This window comes from Bos taurus, chromosome 18, assembly GCF_002263795.3.
Source record: "Bos taurus isolate L1 Dominette 01449 registration number 42190680 breed Hereford chromosome 18, ARS-UCD2.0, whole genome shotgun sequence".
In the NCBI taxonomy this organism is placed as follows: domain Eukaryota; kingdom Metazoa; phylum Chordata; class Mammalia; order Artiodactyla; family Bovidae; genus Bos; species Bos taurus.
The window spans coordinates 55,228,256-55,247,522 of record NC_037345.1 but is presented as its reverse complement, the minus strand read 5'-3'; the positions used below and the strand labels follow the sequence as shown (position 1 = coordinate 55,247,522).

General features: G+C 51.5%; 1 protein-coding gene across 3 annotated transcripts in view; it reads right to left on the bottom strand.

The window, feature by feature from the left end:
- Window positions 1-112: 112 nt before the first annotated feature.
- SULT2B1 (sulfotransferase family 2B member 1) overlaps window positions 113-19,267 on the bottom strand; it is an 83,973-nt gene continuing 64,818 nt past the window's right edge. For all 3 annotated transcript variants that reach the window (XM_024978339.2, XM_059876797.1, NM_001081726.1), the window contains 6 exons: window positions 15,600-15,739; window positions 8,717-8,925; window positions 6,012-6,138; window positions 5,666-5,760; window positions 2,243-2,423; window positions 113-332 (listed from right to left, as the gene is read on the bottom strand). In XM_024978339.2, the coding sequence (XP_024834107.1) occupies window positions 139-332; window positions 2,243-2,423; window positions 5,666-5,760; window positions 6,012-6,138; window positions 8,717-8,925; window positions 15,600-15,660 (867 nt within the window). In that variant the 5' untranslated portion in view covers window positions 15,661-15,739 and the 3' untranslated portion in view covers window positions 113-138. The remainder of the gene's footprint in view (window positions 333-2,242; window positions 2,424-5,665; window positions 5,761-6,011; window positions 6,139-8,716; window positions 8,926-15,599; window positions 15,740-19,267) is intronic.

The following is a 19,267-nucleotide window of genomic DNA, read 5'->3' as shown; positions in this document are numbered from 1 at the left end:
GGCCTTGGGCGCCCCCCTGGGGCCCCCATCCCAGCCTCCGAGTCCCCCGGCGGCACCCCGGCCCGCCCGCCGGCGGCACATCCCCTCCGCGGCGCATCGAATAGCCCGCGCAGTAGAGAGACGCTTTTATTCTCAGGGTCACGGGTGGGGTGCTTCGGAGGCCTGATCTGGGTTGGGGCTCGGGCCGGGACCGGGGTCGGAGTCCGGACTGGCGTCCTCGGGGTCCACGTCCCAGGGGAAGGTCGGCAGCCCCCGCATCTGCTCGCGGTAGGCGCGGTCGAAGGCTTCACTCTGCGCCAACGTGAAGTGGTTCTTCCAGTCACCGCAGACCCCTGGAGGGAGCGGAGGGAAGGCGGAGCTGAGGCGCAGCCAGAGCGTCGTGCCCCCGCCCCAAGAAGCCAGCACCCTCTCTCCCACCTCCTGGCCTTTGCCCATGCTGTGCCCTTTGCTAGAACCACTGTCCTTCCCCTCCCCACCCCATATCTCCATTTTGCTGAAGGCTGACTGTTTATCACTGGCCACCAGTCGCCTGGCCAGACCCCCGGGCACCATTCTTGCCCCTCCCCGTCAGGCTCTCTCTGCCCTGCTCACCCCTCCAGCAGACCTCTCCCCTTCCCCCCAACCTAAGCTCTTAAATATCTACCCAGAGCATCCGCCTCCCCATCTAGCATCCTTCCCCGGCGTTGTATCACCTCCTCTTCCACCTGTCCTTCACCTTCCTGGCTAGCACAGGGCTTCCTGGCTCCAGCGCTGCTCTGACACTGGGAGCCAGTGCTTTCACGGATCAGGCTGAAGATGTGCCTCTCACAGCCACTGAGCAGGTGAGGGGTGTGACTGCTAGCTCCATGTGCCCCGAGGCAAACACTTGGGTCCCTCAAGTTGCTTTTTTTTAAAAATTTATCTTAAAAAATTATTATTAGTTATTTTTTACTTTTTTGTTCTGTTTGGCCTTACCATGCAGAATATGAGATCTTAGTTCCCAGGCCAGGGATCGAACCTGCACTCCCAGCAGTGGAAGTGCAGACTCTTATCTGCTGGACCAGTAGGGGAATCCCCCCTCAAGTTTCTCATCTCATGGGATAATCGGGGACACCAGCCATTACCTGGAATCCTGGGGCCAAAGTCATTTGGGTCACAGTGTTTTGAAGTTTTGCAAACGCACAAACCACATGTTACATGACACCCCTAGTGAGGTTTCTGGGGGCTCCCTGTGACGGGCTGGCTAGTGGCGCCCCCACCAAGATGTCTATGACCTGACCCTTCGAACCTATGCACATGTGACCCGACATGGCAGAAGGGACTTCGCAGATGTCATTAAGTTAAAGATGTTAATGTTCAATGGCAAACATTCTTATAAGAGGGCCTTCGCAGGTGGCTCTAGCGGTAAAGAACCCACTTGCCAACGCAGGAGGTGTAAGAGACGCGGCTTCGGTCCCTGGGTCGGGGAGACTCCCTGGCCCAGCATTGTTGCCTGGAGACTCCCATGGACAGAGGAGCCTAGCGGGCTGCAGTCCATGGAATCGCAGACTCGTCACGACTGTAGCAACGTAGCACCCACTCACTCATCATTATAAGAGGGCACGGGGCGGGGGTCAGAGTCAGAGAGCAGAAGATGCTTTGAAGATGGAGGAAGGGACCACGAGCCGGGGAATACAGGCAGGTCTGGAAGCTGTGAAGGCAGGGAACTCGTTCCCCCCAGAGCCTCCATAGAAAACACGGTCCTGACACCTTAATTTTAGCTCAGTGAGGCTGATTTTGGACTTCTGACATCCAGAACAATAAGGCAGTGAATGTGTGTGTTTTTGTCCTTTGTTATTATTATTTTGGCTGCACTGCACTATTTGGAAGACCTTAGCTCCCCCACCCTTGGACCACGGCAGTGGAAAGTGCTGAGTCCTGACCACTGGACCACCAGGAATTTCCCTGAACATGTGTTGTTTTAAGCCACTATGCGTGTGGTATTTGGTTCCAACAGGAATAGGAAACTAATACACTCCCACCCTCAGCCCGTCATCCAACACTTAACTATTTCTGGGGTGAACGTTAACCCTAAGAAGGGTTCACGAAGAAGACTCCAAACAGCCTCCTAGCGTTCAGAGCTGCTATGGCAACGCTCTTCAGCGTTTAGCATCAGCTGTGTGCCAAGCTCCGTGCTAACAGGCCCAGAGAGGTTAAGTGACTCGCCCAAGACACACAGCCAGGTGGTGGCCTAATGGGGCTTAGAGCCCCAGAGTCCCCTCACCTTTCCGGAGGAAGGCACCATGGCGCTGGTCCAGCAGGCTGTGGGGCAGCAGAGAGAAGTTGGACATGGGGTTGGCCTTCATGGCTTTGAAGGCCGAGTGTGCCACGACGGACTCCAGCGCCTCCTCGCCCAGTGGCCGGCTCAGGAACTGGCAGATGCGTTGCACGGAGCTGCGGAGATCCTGGGGGCAGAGGAGGCGTCAGCGGAAGGAGGGGACCCCAGGCCAGGAAGGGGCACCAGACCCAGAATCTGGATGCCTGAGCCCCCACCGCTGGAATCTGGGTGGGGGGGCAGGATTCTGCCTCTTTGCCTCAGTTTCCCCACCTCCAGGTGGAGGGGTTGGGCCGTGGCTTCTGGGGGGTTCTGCAGTGTGGGCTTTTGGAGGTTCTGTGGGGGCAAGGGAAGGATGGGTCTGGGTCGGAGGTCACAGCAGGAGGCAGGGGTCGGTCCAGCATCTCATGCAGAGTGAACGCTCCTTTAGATTCAAAATTGGTCTGTGCCCAACCCTGCCCCGCTCCAGGTCCCAGAAGAGCCCTACCATTCACCCAGGGCCAAACTCCTGGCCTGGCCTCGGCTCCCCTTCCTCCCTACCCGCTCCCCCTCTTGCCGCCGTCAGTCGTCAGCCCCTGAGCCTCCTGCTTCAGCTCTCTGCCGCCTCCCCTCCTCTGTGCCCCCATAGCCCCCACCCCTGGCCTGGCCTCATTCTCCCCCTGTGAGCCCTCACTCCAGCCTCCGCCCTGGCCTTCTCACGGCCTCCCTGCCTCCAGTTCCCCACACCCAGAGCTGACCCTGTTCCTCCCCTGCTCCCAGCCCTCCTGTGGCTCCCCAGTGCCCCAATCCCCAGGCCTGGCTTTCTTTTTTTTTTTTTTTAAATATTTATTTATTTAACTGTACCAGGTCTTAATTGGGGCATGTAGAATCTAGTTCCCTGACCAGGGATCGAACTCAGGCCCCTGAATTGGGAGCATGGAGTCTTAGCCACTGGACTACCAGGGAAGTACCCCCCAACCCGCCCCCGCCAGGTCTGGCTTTTAAGGTCAGGCGTGGCCGGGTCTTTCATCTCCTTCCTGAGCGGTCCTCGCTGTGGGCTTTGGCACGGGGCTGTCACAAAAGCCCTGCACCACCCTTCTCTGCCTGGCAAACTTACCCCTCCAGATGCCACCCAAACATCACCTCCCTTGTGACTGACGGTTCAAATCACTGTGGGTTAAGCACCTCCTGTGTACCCATCTCTAGTCCAGGACTCTCAGGTATATTTGTGCCAATCCTCCCAATGGCTTGGCAGAGAGGTGTCATTACCCCCATCGGTGAGTGGAGGCTCAGAGAGGGAAAGACACTTGTCTAGGGTCACACAGCCAACAAGGAGCTCAGATTTGAGTCCCCAAAGTTCATGACCCTCCCGTCTATCTCCCTGCCTTCCCTGACATGCAGCGCCTGGCACAGACGCTTGTGGTCAGCTCCACCGACCCCACGGCCTTGATTTTCCAGGTTATTCTTAGTTTCATAAGCATTTATCCTCTTGAACCGTTGATGTGTCCCAGAAATTCTAACGTGTTGGCTGTTCCTCACACCCAGGGGCAGCCCAGAAGCTCTGTCAGGCTGCGTGGCCCAGTTTTTGGTTCAGAGGATAAAGCTGGGTGGAAAAGATAGGGGAGGGGTGATGCCGAAGTCTTTTCTGGATCTTTCCATCAAAAGAGATTTACCAGAGTGGAAAATAAAATAAAATAAACCCATGGGATTCACAGCGAAGAGCTGTGTGCCTCGGGCAAGTTCTCAGCTCTCTTGAGGCTAAACTACCTCAGTTTGCTCCTCTATAAAATGGGAGCAATAATAATATCGGGGTCAGCCATTGAAATATACCATTTTCTGGACTTCCCTGGTGGCACAGTGGTTAAGAGTACGCCTGCTAATGCAGAGGACACGGCTTCGATCCCTGATCTGGGAAGACTGCACATGCCTTGGAGCTACTAAGCCCGTGCGCCACGACTAGAGAGTCCGTGTGCCGCAACCACTGAAGCCTGCGTTCCTAGAGCCTGTGCTCTGCAACAAGAGAAGCCTGAGCTCTGCAATGAAGCAGAGTCCCTACTTGCCACCAGTAGAGAAAGGCCACACACAGCAGCAAGGGTCCGGAGCAAGCAAAATAGAAAATAAAATAAAGTATACCATTTTTTGCGATTTAAGAGGCTGAAACCTCCGCTATTATGGTTACCATCGCCAGATACGCCCTTGCTCGGAACCTAATCACTCTTACCTTGCACACTATGCTAACACTTTGCTGTCCCTTGTCAGATGGTCACGAGACGCCAATGCCAGGGACTGGGGTTCTCACAGCAACCCTTGAGCCAGCATTTTCCACCCATTTTTAAGGATGAGACCTCTGAGGTTCTGAGAGATTTTAAAGAGGCTTTCAATGGCTTTTCGAACACCAAAAGCCAGGCTCTTTCTGCTATACAGTGTCAACAGAAACCAGGACACAAAAAATACATGAAGCACACACGGGATGAGAATGTGTCTGGGGCCATGGGTGAACGAACACTGGAACCTCTTAGGTTCCTAGCCTCTCAGAATAGAGCTCTGTTAAGAACACAGAACAGGGGACTGCCCTGGCGGTCCAGTGGCTAAGACTATGCTTCCAATGCAAGGGGTTTGTGTTCGATCCCTGATTAGGGAACTAAGAGCCCACATGCCTTGAGGTGCCACAAAAATTTTTTTAAAAAATTTAAAAAGGAACATGGAACAGTTGGACACCTTTACTGTGGATCTGGTCCAACTAGAAGCCCAGCGTCCTCCTTGCAGTCAGGCAAAGCCGTAGTCATTCTTCATGGCCCCTTCTTCCAGGCAGCCTTCCCTGATTTCCCCAGCCAGAAGGCCTTTCTCTCCCAGGTGCCTGTCCCAAGGACGTTCCACAGGGTCCAGCCAGGCTCTCTGTCTGCCTCCAAAGACCATTTTCTTCCATTGCTTCCCTCTGCCTTTTAGGTCACAACCATCAGGAAGCATCATCACTTCTTGAGGGTCAGGGTTCTGTAGCATCTCACTTAACCTATAACCTCCCTTGCTTAGAGCCCACCTGTGGCTCCCACCTACTCAGAAAAAAGCCAAAGTCCTCACTCTGGGCCCCCATCCCCTCTCTGCCCTCGTATCCCACCCCACCCCCTCTCAGCTCTGGCCTCTTGGCTCCCTTTGGAACACTTCAATCACACTCTCACCTCAGGGCCTTTGCACCGACTATTCCCTTTGCCTGAGACACATTTTCCCCAGAGAACTCCATGGCTCTCCCCTGACCACCCTTCTGAAAATCACGCCCATGTGCATTAGGGATGCTCTGCTCCCTGCTTGCCTTTTCTCCTTAGTTCTGTGGGAAGCGGAGCTGGTGGGTGGGAGGTGGGAGGGGGGGAGCGGGGCTGAGGTGGGGGAGGGGATCACCTGCTGCATCTCCTCGTAAGTAATAAACAGGAAGTTCTCTTTGCCCTTCATCCGAATCCAGCCCTTAATGTGGTCGAACCAGGAGCCGAACTGCACTGCGAGCAGAGAGACAGGAGGGTGAGGGACGGGGAGCCGAGCCAGCCCCCCTGGGGCTTGGAGGAGCCCAACCAACGCCCCATGGCCCCAGGCTTGGGCCCTCAGAGCTGGAGCCCTCCCTCCAAGCCCCCACCACCCCACCACCCAGTCTCTGCCTTGCTGTCTCTCCCCACTTCCTTCTTGGCCCTCCTCCCATCTGGGCCTCCTTGGGGCTCACTGGCCCCCCAACCTCACATGCCCCAGTCCTCACCTTCGCCTTTGAGGAAGTTCTCCAGGAACTGGTCGGGCGTGCCAGGATCCTTCAACTGCCTGGCAATCTTGGAGTAGTGATAGAGTGAGACCGCCACATCCCGGGGGTTCCGGCCCATGTAGATCACCTGTGTGCGGGCAGGGGGAAGAGGGGAGAGGGTGTCAGTCCCTGAGGTTTCCTGACCTGCAGCCCTCTCCCTTCTGATATCTGCAGCAGGACGGACTCAGGGTAGACTTCTGGAGGGACTTCCCAGCTAATCAGGGTTCAGATCAGTTTGCCTCAGTCCATAGCAGGGGAGGGCACCCTCCAGCCACACTCTGGGAAAAGAGAGGGACTGTTTCGACACCAGGTAGAGGGGCAGTTTGGCTTCAAGAAATAAAGAGTGAAGGAGACAGGCATGCAGGGTAGGTGATGGAGATCATGGTGAGGGGCGATGACCAACAGAGAAAGGCGGCCACCTCTGCTTCCTATTCCCACGGCTGGGGCCCCAGCCTCCTCCCCAGCCTCCTAGCCTCCACACGGCCCCAGAGGCTCTTTCTACACCCACCTGACCGTGCCCTCCTTGGCCCTCTGCCCCAAGGTGGAGTCCCAGCCCCTGGGCCTGGCATTCAAGGCCCTGATGACCCGGTTCCAATCTGTTTGCCAGCTTGATGTTCTGCTACTAGCCTTACTCCAGCCCCATCAGATATGTCCTCTCTCAAGACCAAGGTTAGCCATGCAGGTGGTCAGTCACACCTATGTGGCCAACCTCCAACAAAAACCCTGGATGCCGAGGCTCGGGTGAGCTTCCCTGGTGTGTGACACTCCATGCGTGTTGTCACATGTCTTTGCCAGAGGACTGAGCACTGTCCATACAGCTCCACTGGGACAGACCCCATCAGAGCTGGTGCCTGGTCTCTTGTGGATGCGCTCCCAGGCACCTCTTCCCTTCACCAACTTTAATTTCTGTCCTTTCTCTGTGCTAAGTCGCTTCAGTCATGTCCGACTTTTTGCAACCCTATGGACTGTAGCCTGCCAGGCTTCTCTGTCTGTGGGGATTCTCCAGGCAAGAATACTGGAGTTGGTTGCTGTGCCCTCCTCCAGGGGATATTCCCAATCCGGAGACTGAACCTGAGTCTCCAGTGGCTCCTGCATTGCAGGCAGATCCTTTACCGCTGAGCCACCGGGGAAGCCTATCCTTTCATTGTGATAAGCTATAACTGTGATCATAACAGCCTTGCTGAGCTCTATGAGTCTTTATAGTGAATCACTGAGCCTGAAAGTGGTCTTAGGGACCCCTGGATTGCAATCCCCACCACTTCTCTGTCCGTACTCACTCCCTTCCTTGGTGATCACACCAGTCTCCTGGCTTTAATTCCTCTCTCCGTCTCTATTTCTTTATCTCTGTCTGTCTCTCTGTTTCCGTCTCTGTTTCTCTCTGTCTCTATTTATGTACACACACATCTCAACAGGTTGCAAACAGATGTGCCCAGCACACATCACTCCTGTCAAGCCCAGATTCGTCTCTCTCACTGTCCACCGGCATCCTCCACTTGGGTCACAGCAGAGCCCCCCACCTTCCCCCAAAACCTCTCCTTCCCTTCTCAGTCCACGGCAGCCCCAGCCTCCCAGCTCCTTACTGGACGTGCCAAACCCCCTGCCGTCACCCTTGACTGATGCTCCTCCCACACTCACATCCAACCTGCCGGCAAATATTCCTGGTTCCAGCTTCAGAATACACTCCAAACCCAGCCCTTTTTCCTTCACCTCCACAGCCACCGCCTTGTTTGTCTCCACGGCCACCTTGCACCTGGTCTGTCGCCTCCCCGCCCCCCTCCCTCCTCCCCTCCCCCGCCCCGCCCCGCACTCGCTTCTGCCCTCGCCCTGAGCGTCTGTTCCCTGCCTTGCAGCCAGAGGGCGCCCGGGAAAACCTAAGTTGGTCCCTGTTTCTCCTCTGCGCAGAGCCCGCCCCTGGCTCCTGTCCTCCTCAGAGACAAGCAAACTCCCCACCAAAGCCCGTGCGGCGCTTGCACATTGTGGCCCCTATTAAATCCCTGACCTCATCTCTGCTCCGCTCCCCTTGCTCACTTAGATCCAACCACACAGTCCTCCTGAGTAGACCTCAGGCCTGCCACACCCACCCCAGGGCCTTTGCACCTGCTCATGCCCCTGCCTGGAACATTCTTCCACCATCCCCGACACCCCCGTGGCTCCTCCCCTCACATCTCAAGTCTTTACTCAAATGGCATTGTCTTGCTGAGGCCTCCTTTGACCCCTCCGCTATTTAGAATTGCAACCCTTACCTCTAAGTCCAACCCCCACCTTCTCCTCCTTCTCGATGTGAATATATCATCTTGGATGTATTAACTATTTTCCTTATTTTTAAAAAGATGCTTATATAAATTTATTTGGGGTCCAGGATCTTAGTCCCCCAACCAGAGATCAAACCCATGCCTCCTGCAATGGAAGCGTGGAATCCTAACCACTGGACGGCCAGGGAAGCCCCAGCATTTTCCTTATCTATTCCATCTGTTCTTGGCCTGCCCCCTTTAGAGCGTGGGCTCCCAAGGCAGGTGTTCCTGGGCATGTGTTTGCTGCTGTTCTAGATCAGGACCAGGCACATAGTGGCTGCTTAACAGGCTGAGTTCATCAGAGAGTTATGCTCCACCCCTCCTCCACTCCCCCCTGCTCCAGCGACACACACACACCCCTCCCTCCTCCTGTACCTTGGCCTTGGAGTTGAAGAAGGCCTTGGCGAAGAGCTGGATGGGGAGGTGGGAACTCATGAGGCGGGGGCTGGGCTGGTTGGGGAGGCTGAAGGCGCCCATGATGGCTTCACACCAGGGCGACCGCTTCCAGATGGGCACCGAGTGGATCCAGGAGGGGTCTCCGTCCTTTAGGATTAAGCTCAGGATCTCAATCATCCAGTTGGTCCCTGTTGGGAAAAACTGGGCAAGTTAATCGGAGGTAGGGCTTCCCTGGTGGCTCACACGGTAGAGAATCCACCTGCACTGGAGGAGACCCAGGTTCGATCCCTGGGTCGAGAAGATCCCCTGGAGGAGGAAATGGCAACCCACTCCAGTATTCTTGCCTGGAGAATTCCATGGAGAGAGGAGCCTGGCGGGCTACAGTCCATGGGGTCGCAAAGTGTCAGACAAGACTGAGCCACTAACACTTTCACTTCCCCCCTGTCTGCGGGCTGGATGCAGAGATGCCAGTGGAAACTGGGGCTCCTGGGGATGGCAGAGCCATAAAGCGGAAGAAGCGAGGATGCCCGAATCTGCATGGATACCCCCACCCTTCCCTCCATCCATCCCACACTGGTTGTGCAGAAGGCAAATGCCCCCCCCCACCTCCACCCCCAGGGTACATAGGATTCATTCCCTATGGACCAAAACTGCAAGAAGAGAACAGCTCGACAGTTAAAGGAGGAGGCTGGGTCCTGTCCAGACCACATAGTTTTCGTTCTTGAAATCAGGAGACCTGCCCAGCCACACTTGCACAGAAAGGATCCTTGGAGTTCAAAGGGGAATGATGTCAAGAGACGTTCTACCCAGACCCCTTCCGGTAAAATTCATCTTGGCTAAGAGTTGCGTGTGCACACATGGGAAGATCCTGAGATATACCAAATACGGACTGTGAACCAGGCAAATCAAAATGATTGGCCAAAGGAAACCCAGAAGAAATGCCCCATAAAAGTAATTCAAACTGCCACAAAGGTGCGACTCAGAGACTCTCCCCCTGAGTCGGCCCGTGTACCTTTTCCTCTTAATACATAACTTGACTCGCGTCATGACTCTCCTTTTGGTAGAAATTCTTTTCTGCAAAGCCAGAGGGCCAGGGCCCTTATCACTGTCCACTGGTCTAGTAGCTGGGATCTGGCACTCTTACCGCCTCGACCCAGCCACTCTCTGGCTGGGAACCCAAGCCCGGCTCTAAGCCATTGCAGGCCGATGCCACCTGAGATCAGTTAGAACTTACAGGAATGAGAATAGATTCCTTTTTTTATTTTTGCCTCACCACATGGCTTGTGGGATCTTTGTTCCCTGACCAGGGATTGAGACCAGGCCCTGGGCAATGAAAGCATGGAATCCTAACCACTGGGCTGTCAGGGAATTCCCGAGAAATAAATTTCTATTGGGTCAGCCTAATGAGATTCTGAAGCACTCCATTAATACACAGAGGAAGCTGCAACTGAATTCAGGTGGCTGGACTTAAAATCTCAGCGCTTTTCACTACCGCTTCTTGGGAATAAGCCCTTGATTTCTTTGGTGGTGGTTTAGTCACTTGGTCGTGTCGGTCTCTTGCGACCCCATGGACTGTAGCCCGCCAGGCTCCTCTGAACATGGGATTTCCCAGGTAAGAATACTGGAGTGGGTTACCATTTCCTTCTCCAGGGCATCTTCCTGATCCAGGGATCGAACCTGCATTGCAGGCGGATTCTTAACCAACTGAGCCATAGTGCCACAAACATCACATTGTAGGAAGGGGATCTCATTCATGACCAGGTTCACAAGTCTGGGTTCCAGGAGACTGCCGGCAGGTCAGATGAGAAATAACAATAATATGAACAGTCACTTGGTCTTAGTGTTACATCGTCCTGGATTCTAACAACTACCCTGTACCAGTTCCCAGTGTATCATCTCTCAGCTCCAAACCCATTCCTGGTTCCCTGTTCCTTGACATTGGAGCTGGAGAGTATGATCAGATCTCATTGGCCACCTGGCGCAATGTGACGCTTGGTCAGTAGAGGGCGCTGGAGGAACCCTGCAGAAGGATGTGGTTTCTCTTCCTGGTTCTCCGGCTTCCCCCAGAAGGTTTTTTTTAAAAAATATTTATTTATTCATTTTTAGTTGAGCTGGGTCTTCCTTGTGGTGTGAGGGCTTCTCACTGAGATGGCTTCTCTTGTTGCAGAGCAGGGCCTCTAGGCACGTGGGCTTCAGCAGTCGTGGCTCTTGGGCTTAGTTGCTCCCGGGCATGTGTGATCTCCCTGGACCAGGGATCGAACCTGTGTTCCCTGCACTGGCAGACAGATTCCTAACCACTGTATTACCAGGGAAGTCTCCCAGATGGCGCCTGTGACGGACAGAGGCCAGCAGCGCAGTGCGCAGAAAGATGCAGCAGTGTGTATAAAGTTTATATTGTGTATAATTGCAGAAGATGGGAAACCAGGATATGTGAATCAATAAGGAACTAGTTCAACAAGTAAAACAAGGATTCTTGTACATCCAGTGTTATGAAATACTATGGAACTGTAAAAACCAACAAAATCCCAGGAAGCTCTTTGTTTCCAGTTCTAAGATGGGATGGTGTCAAAATACAAGGAAAAAGAAGGCAAAACCATTAAAAAAAATGAAGCAGAATGATGTGTATCATTTGTTAACTTTTGTGGGAAAAAAGTAACAAAAAAATGTACGTTTTTGCTTGTACATAAAATTCTGAAAAGATACACAGAGACTGTTGGTGACTTGGGAGGAGAGGAATCTTTTGTACCTCTTTAATTTTGAACTATGAATACATGACTTTCTAAGAGAAATTAACATATTTTAAACTTAAAAAAAATCTAGAATAACTAGACATCATATGCAAAGAACCTTGATCTATACCTCATACTATGTGTAAAAATTATCTTAAAATGAATCTTAGACTTTAGTGTAAAATCTAAAACTGTAAAATTTCTGGAAGACAAAAAAGCCATCTTTATGACCTTGGTTTAGGAAAAGTTTCCTTAGCTATGACATCAAAGTCTGATCCATTAAAGAACAAATTGACAATGGGAGCTCATCAAAATTCAAACTTTTGCTCTGAGAAGACACTGAAAAGAAAATGAAAAGACAAGCCACAGACTTGGAGAAAATGCCTGTAAAAAGCATACCTGATAAAGGATGCATACTCAGATTACATAAAGAGCTCTCAAAACTCAATAATTAGAAAATCAACCAACCAATTAAAAAGAGTACAAAAAAATCTGAGCAGACACATTGCTGAAAAAGGTATATAACAGCGGACTTCCTGGGTGGTCCAGTGGGTAAGAAGCCACCTGCCAATGCAGGGGACACAAGTTCCATCCCTGGTCTGGGAAGACCCCACATGCCTCAGAGCAACTAAGCCCGCTCACCGCTATTACTCAGCCCTGGTTGCACAACTAACTGAAGCCTGCGTGCTCTAGGGCCCACGAGCCAAAGTTTCTCAGCTTGTATGCCGCAACTATTGAAGCCTGAGCGCCCTAGAACCCACACGCCACAGCTACGGAGCTTAAGTGCTGCAACTGCTGAAGCCCAGGCACCTAGAGCCTGTGCTCTGCAGCAAGAGAAGCCACCGCAATGAGAAGCCCGAGCACCACATGAAGAGTAGCCTTCACTCGCTGCAACTGGAGAAAGCCTGCACAAAAAAGCAAGGAAGGCCCAGTGCTGCAAAAAAAAAAAAGATATATGATGGTTTGTAAGCCTCTGAAAAAATGCTCAGCTTCATCAGCCAGTAGACACATGCAAATACAAGCCACAATGAAATACTAGAGCACGTCTGTTAGAGTGATTTTGCAGGGACTCTCCTGGTGGTCCAGAGGTTAAGACTTCCTGCTTCCACTGCACATAGCAGGGGATCTGCCCCTGGTTGGGGAACTAGTATCCCACATTCCCTGTGGTGTGACCGAAAAAAAAGAAAAAGAATGTTTTTTTTAAAAAACTTGACAATATCAAGTGTTGACAAGGAAGCAGAGCATCTGGAGTCCACCGATCTTGCTGGTGAGAACACAAGAGGGTGAACAGCTTACCCAAAAGTACAAGAGGGTTTCCACTTTGGAGCCGGTTTGGCAGTTTCTCAAGTTAAGCGTATTTAGTTCCATAAACTCAACAGTTCCAGTGCTAAGTATTTACCCAAGATAAGTGGAGAAGTATTTCCATGCAGAGACCTGTGTGAGATGAATTATGGCAGTTGTATTTGCCATACTCAACCCAACCTGGAAACAAGCCAAGTGTCCTTCAGCAGATGAATGTATAAAACCACCATGGTCCATCCATTTTCTGGAGAACTCCTCAGCAATAACAAACACAACAACTTGGAGGAATCTAAAATGTGTTGCTGGGGCAGGTGTAGGAAGGAGAGGGTGGGACAGGTGGAGAGAGTAGCATGGAAACGTACGTAAAACAGATAGCCAGTGGGAGTTTGCTGTCTGACTCAGGGAACTCAAACCGGGGCTCTGTGACAACCTGGAGGGGTGGGATGGGGTGGGAGGTGGGAGAGAGACTCAAGAGGGAGGGGACATACATATACTGATGGCTGATCTATGTTGACGTATGGCAGAAGCCAACACAATATTGTAATTATCCTTCAATCAAAAATAAATTAAGAAAAAAAATACATTACTCTGAGTGAAAGACGTCAGTCTCAAAAGTTACATGGAGTATGACTCCTTGTGTGTGGCATTTTGGGAAAGGCATAACTACAGGGGCAGGAAATGGATGACTGGTTGCTGGGGGTGGGGTGAGGAGAGAGCTGACCACAGAAGGTGTGAAAGGATTCCTGAGGGCAGGGAAAGCACCGAGTCCTGGCCATTCAGGGCGCCAGGGAATTCCCTGAACCATTCTACATCTCAACTGTAGTGTTTCCTGTGTATGTCTATCAAAATTCACAGAACTCCAAGAGAAATGAAAATATGTCCATAGGCAGATTTGTATATCTATGTTCCTACAAGCATTATTAAGAGTCAGAGAGTGAAAACAACCCAACTGACTGCTTATCAACTGATAAATGAATAAGTATACCTAATAGTATACCCCTTCAGAAAAGAATCCACCAGCAGTGCAGAAGACACGGGTTCAATCCCTGGGTCGGGAGGATCACTGGAGAAGGAAATGGCAACCCATTCCAATACCTTTGCCTAGAGAATCCCATGGACAGGGAAACCTGGCGGGCTACAGTCCACAGTGTCACTGAGAGTCAACTGAAGCCACTGAGCACGCAGGCAGTACACTCATATCATGAAACATTATTCTGCTATAAAAAGGAATGAAGCACCGACAATGATGTGTGTCAACCTCAGAAACATGCTGGAACTTCCCCGGTGGCTCAGCGGTCAAGAGTCTGCCAATGCAGGAGACATAGGTTCGATGCCTAGTCCAGGAAGATCCCTCGTGCTTCAGCAACTAAGCCCAAAATGCACCACAACTACTGAGCCTGGGCACTAGAGCCTGCAAAACCACAACTCCTGAGCCCACGTGCCGCAACGACGGGAGCCTGTGCTACCTACAGCCCCTGCTCCACAGCAAGAGCAGCCACCGTAATGAGAAGCCCGGGCACTGCAAGTGGAGGGTAGCCCCCACTTGCCACAGCTGGAGAAAGCCCACACACCCACGAAGACTCAGCATAGCCGAAAATAAATAATAAATAAATAAAATTATTTTTAAAAAGTGGGCTAAGTGAAAAAAAGCCAGACACAAAAGACCAGCTCTTGTACTAGTCTACTTACACGAAATGTCCAGAATGGGCAAAACCGTAGAGTAAGAAAGCAGAATAACGGTGCCTAAGCCTTGAGGGTGGAGGGGGCGGGTTGGAGGTGATGGCTAATGGGAACAGGGTTTCTTGCTGAAAGTGAAGTGAATGTGTGAATGCCTCAAGCATGTCTGACTCTTTGCAACCCCATGGACTGTGGCCCGCCAGGCTCCTCTGCCCATGAAATTCTCCAGGCAAGAATACTAGAGTGGGCAGCCATTCTCTTCTTCAGGGGATCTTCCTGACCCAGTGACTGAACTGGGGTCTCCTGCATCACAGGCAGATTCTTTACTATCTGAGCCACCAGGGAAGCCCTGTAAGTAATGGAAATGTTCTAAAACTGACTACAGTCATGGTTTGCACAACTCTGTGAATATCCTACAGCCAAAGAACTGTGTACACTTTCCAATGCGTGGATTTGGAAGTATACAAAGCGTATGGTATGTGAATTATTCTTTTAAGTGTTACCCAAAAAATCCTCATAGAACTCTATGTTGAAAAGGGTGAGTATAACATTTTGAAATTCTTCAAAAATATTTTGAAAAAATATCTTTGTTCAGAGCTGTCTCTCTGCACCTGGCAGACAGTTAGTAAGTAGCATTTCAGTAACCAAATGGAGAAAATTAAGATCTTTCCTTCCGCCCTCTCTTCCTCCCTTCCTTTCACGAATATTTATTGAATGTGTTTCACTGTTTTAGGCTCAAAGAACACAGTCACGATCAAGAGGAAGCAAAATATCTACCCTCAGGGAGCCAGGTTCTAGTGAGGAAGACGGACACTAAATCAACCAAGGAAAATATAGTACAGTGGCTGGCAGGGAAGACAAGTATGAGGAGACTTCAAGGATGGAGAAGCTGTTTTAGCCAGGAAGGTCTCAAAGACCCAGCATAGGGGCCGGGAGGGAGCCAGGCACTCAGGGATCCGGGGAGGGGTGCCCCCTGGCGGAGGGACCGGCCATTGCAAAGACTTGGCTCTGAACAGAACAAACGGGTCCCCGTCCCCACCGCCCCTCCCGCGTTCTTCTCCCGCTTTGTCCTCGGTGTCACCCTCTCACCCTCGGCCCCACACTCACCCAGCACTCTCCCTAGTGCCCCCCTCCCGGCCCGGCCCGGCAGGTACCTGACTTGGGGTAGGTGACGATGAAGATGTCATCGTCGTGTACTTCGGCGTTCTCTACCATGCTGATGCTCTCAGGTGAGTAGATGCCCACGGGGAAGAGGATGCCTTTGTACCTGAAGTATTCGCCTGACAAATTCTGGCTGTAGGAAGGTAGGGGAGACACCGTGAGGACCGGAGACGAGGCAAGGACAGAGGTCACCCTTGGGAGAGCCTGCTTTTTTTAATTTTAATTTTTTTTTTTTTTTTTTGCTATGCTGCCTCATGCAGGATCCCAGTTCCTCGACCAGCGATAGAACCCACGCCCCCCAGTGGAAGCTCGGAGTCTTAACCACTGGACTGCCAGAGAAGACCCAAGGGGCCTGCGTTTGAGCGTCCTTCGAGGTCCCAGGAGCCTGCCCAGGGGTCCAGCTTTACAGCAGACGCTTCCAGAACTGATGGCGACAGAAAGTGGATGAGGGATCTTAGGGCAGAGGACAGAGGGCTACTAAGGACATGGGCGAGGAGCACTCCGTTCATTAGTAGAACTTTCTCTGCACCTCGTTTCCTCATCTGCAAAGTAAGGCTGATTTACTAACACCTGGTAACAATTCTGGGCTTCCCTGGTGGCTCAGAGGGTAAGGAATCTGCCTGCAATGCAGGAGACCTGGGTTTGATCACTGAGTCAGGAAAATCCCCTGAAGAAGGGAATGGTACCACACTCCAGTATTCTTGCCTGGAGAAATCCATGAATAGAGGAACTTTGCAGGCTACAGTCCATGGGGTCCCAAAGAGTCAGACACAACTGAATGATTAACACTCTGACTTCACTTCATAATATTCGTACGAAATGACAATGATTGGTATCTCCATTCTCTGGATGAAGACATCGAGGCCCAAAGAGGTCAAGTGACTTACCCAAAGTCACACAGCTGGCGGGACACACAGCACTTCACCCCTGCAAAATGGGACTAAGCGCTTTCCTTATGTATACTCTTCCCCCCAACCCTCAAAGAAGATGCTCAGTCACCACCTCCATTTTACAAACACAGGCCAGAGGAGTCAGGTGCCCTGCCCATTCCTGCACAGCCACTGAGACGCAGAGCCGACCTGCGAAACCCGTATGTGCAGTCACCCGGGAGGCCGGAACAGTCTTCAACTTCAAGCCCCTCACTGAAGCCACTTTCCCCAAAACCCTGCAGTGTGTTCACAGAGCCATACAGGGACATACAGCTTCCCAAAGTGAGATGCTTTGAGAGCAATCCATTTAATTCTCTGACTCTGTGCTATGGCAGCCTCCCCTGGGGTTTCCTGTCTGTGGCGTGGGAGAGAGATAGGTATTTGGGGGACCTTGCTAAGGTGAAACTGAGCTGAAGATACATTTCACTGGACTTCTGTGGGATATTTACAAGGTTGGCCGGCACGTCTGTGTATTGTTACGGGGATGGTGAGCTGGTTGGGTGCAGGAATTGCTTCTGGGAGCGCTGGTTGGGCATACAGACAGGAAGGTTAGGGACATGGAAGTCGGATCATGATATCACATGTCCAAGGGAGCTTGGCGTCAAAAGTATGGCATATGGGAGGAGACTCAGATTTTTGATTTTTACTTTTTGGTATGGGCTTCCCTGACAGCTCAGACAGGAAAGAGTTTGCTTGCAACGCAGGAGACCTTGATTTAATCCTTAGGTTGGAAAGAACCCCTGGAGAAGAGGATGGCAACCTGTTCTTGACTGGAGAATTCCATGGACAGAGGAGCCTGGTGGACTACAGTTCATGGGGTCACAAAGAGTCAGACTCCATTGAGCAACTAACACTTTCGCTTTCTTCACGAGGCATGTGGGATCTTAGTTCCCTGACCAGGCGTGGAACCTGTGCCTCTTTGCAGCGGAAGCATGGGATTTTAACTGCTGGACTGCCAGGCAAGTCCCTAAAATAATTGCTTTTAATAAAAAGGAAGTGAGGTGAGTGTTGGACCCAGTGAGGTTGAAACCCCAGCTGACTTGCACAGGCCTTTTCTGTTATTTCTTCCTCATCTGCCCAGTTGACAGATGAGAAAACTGAGGCCCACTGAAGGCTGAAACTTGCCCAGGGATCTCCCAGTGTCCTTCCTGAAGGCCTCCACCAGAGGGATGGGGAATTTCTCCAGGGCTTTCAATCAGGCTCAGGCTTGCAGGAGAAAGACGAAAGCTAGAGTACTGTTTCCCCAGATCCTAGGAGGGTTCTGGGGAGCCCAGGTAAGGCTTGGCCCAGCCAGCCAGGGTTGCCAAAGGGCAGAGTCCCAAGGTGGCGGGGCTCAGAGGAGGCTATGGAGGAAGTTGGCAGGTGGGCTATGGTCTGCTTGCCAAGGCCCCTTTTGTTCCTGGTGAGGGGACTGGAAAGGAGGGGCTGGTTACCTTAGAGGGGTGGTGGCAGGGGCTTTGCAAGCTCTGCTTCTTAGTATGTCCCAAAGTGGGACAAGTGTGAATGAGAGTGTTCTGAGGGATTTCCCTGGTGGTCCAGTGGCTAAGACTCTGAGTTTCCAGTGCTGGGGGCCTAGGTTCAATCCCTGGTTAGGTAACTAGATCCCACATGCCTTACTCAACTAAAGAGTTCTCAAGTCGCAACTATAGATTCCACAATGAATATCGAAGATTCTGCACACCACAGCTAAGACCCGGTGCAGCCAAAATAAATAAATATTCAAAAACAAATATTTTTTTAAAGTGTGGTTCTGGAGCCGGGCGTCTCGGGTTCAGAGTTGAGCTTTGGCACTCCCTAGCCGAGGTAAGGCCCAGTGCTTAATCTCTCTGTGCCTTGGTTTCCTCAACTGTAAAATGGGGATAGAAGAAGTCACATAATATCTTGGTTAACAGCATAAACCCTGGAGCCAGAATCCATGAGCTTGAATTCTTCCTCCCTCTAGCTGTGTGGCTGTGGGTAACTCACTTGACCTCTCTCCGCTTCAGTTCTTTCATGCATAAAATGGGGATAATAAGTAAACATTACCTCATAGGATGGTTGTGAGCATGTAACAAGTGCTTAGAAATGGGCCTGGCATAAGAGTATGCATTATATAAATGTTTCTTAATTTTTGGTGGGAGGATTTAATGTATCATTTGACTTGTAGTCGAGTCAAGATAGGATTTGACTCGTAGACCAAGTTCAATAAATCTGGACTAAAATTATTGTTATTATACCCATTAATAGAGGCAACACTAGGCGTTGTGTGAGCCCAGAGGAGAGGTTAGTTGGCACAACCTTTGGCACACAGTAGGCCCTCTGCTGGCCCTCAGCACGTTGTAATTAACTTTACTGTTCAGGGATGTCAGAGGCTGAGCACAGGCAGCGGAATTAGTGATGTCACTAGTTGTCAGGCAGATTTAACCCAGTGGGCGGGACTGTGAGGTCATCAGTCACTAGGCAGATTAGCTGCTAAGTGCCTGGGTCTTGGCTACGGTGGGTTCCCTGTGTTCTCTCGGCCCTAGGCAGCAGATCTCACCTCTCTGAGCCTCAGTTTCCTCGTCTGACACGTGAAGATAACGGTAATCTCAACCTCAGGGTTTTAATCCTACCTAAAGATTAAAAGGGATAATATATGCTAAGTCCTTGACTCCTGACTGATGCTCAAGACACCTAAACTCCCTTTAGCTTTCAGTGCTGTTTTAGACTTTGATCTTACCAACAGCTCCTTAAGAAAGAAATGTCCTCCCCAG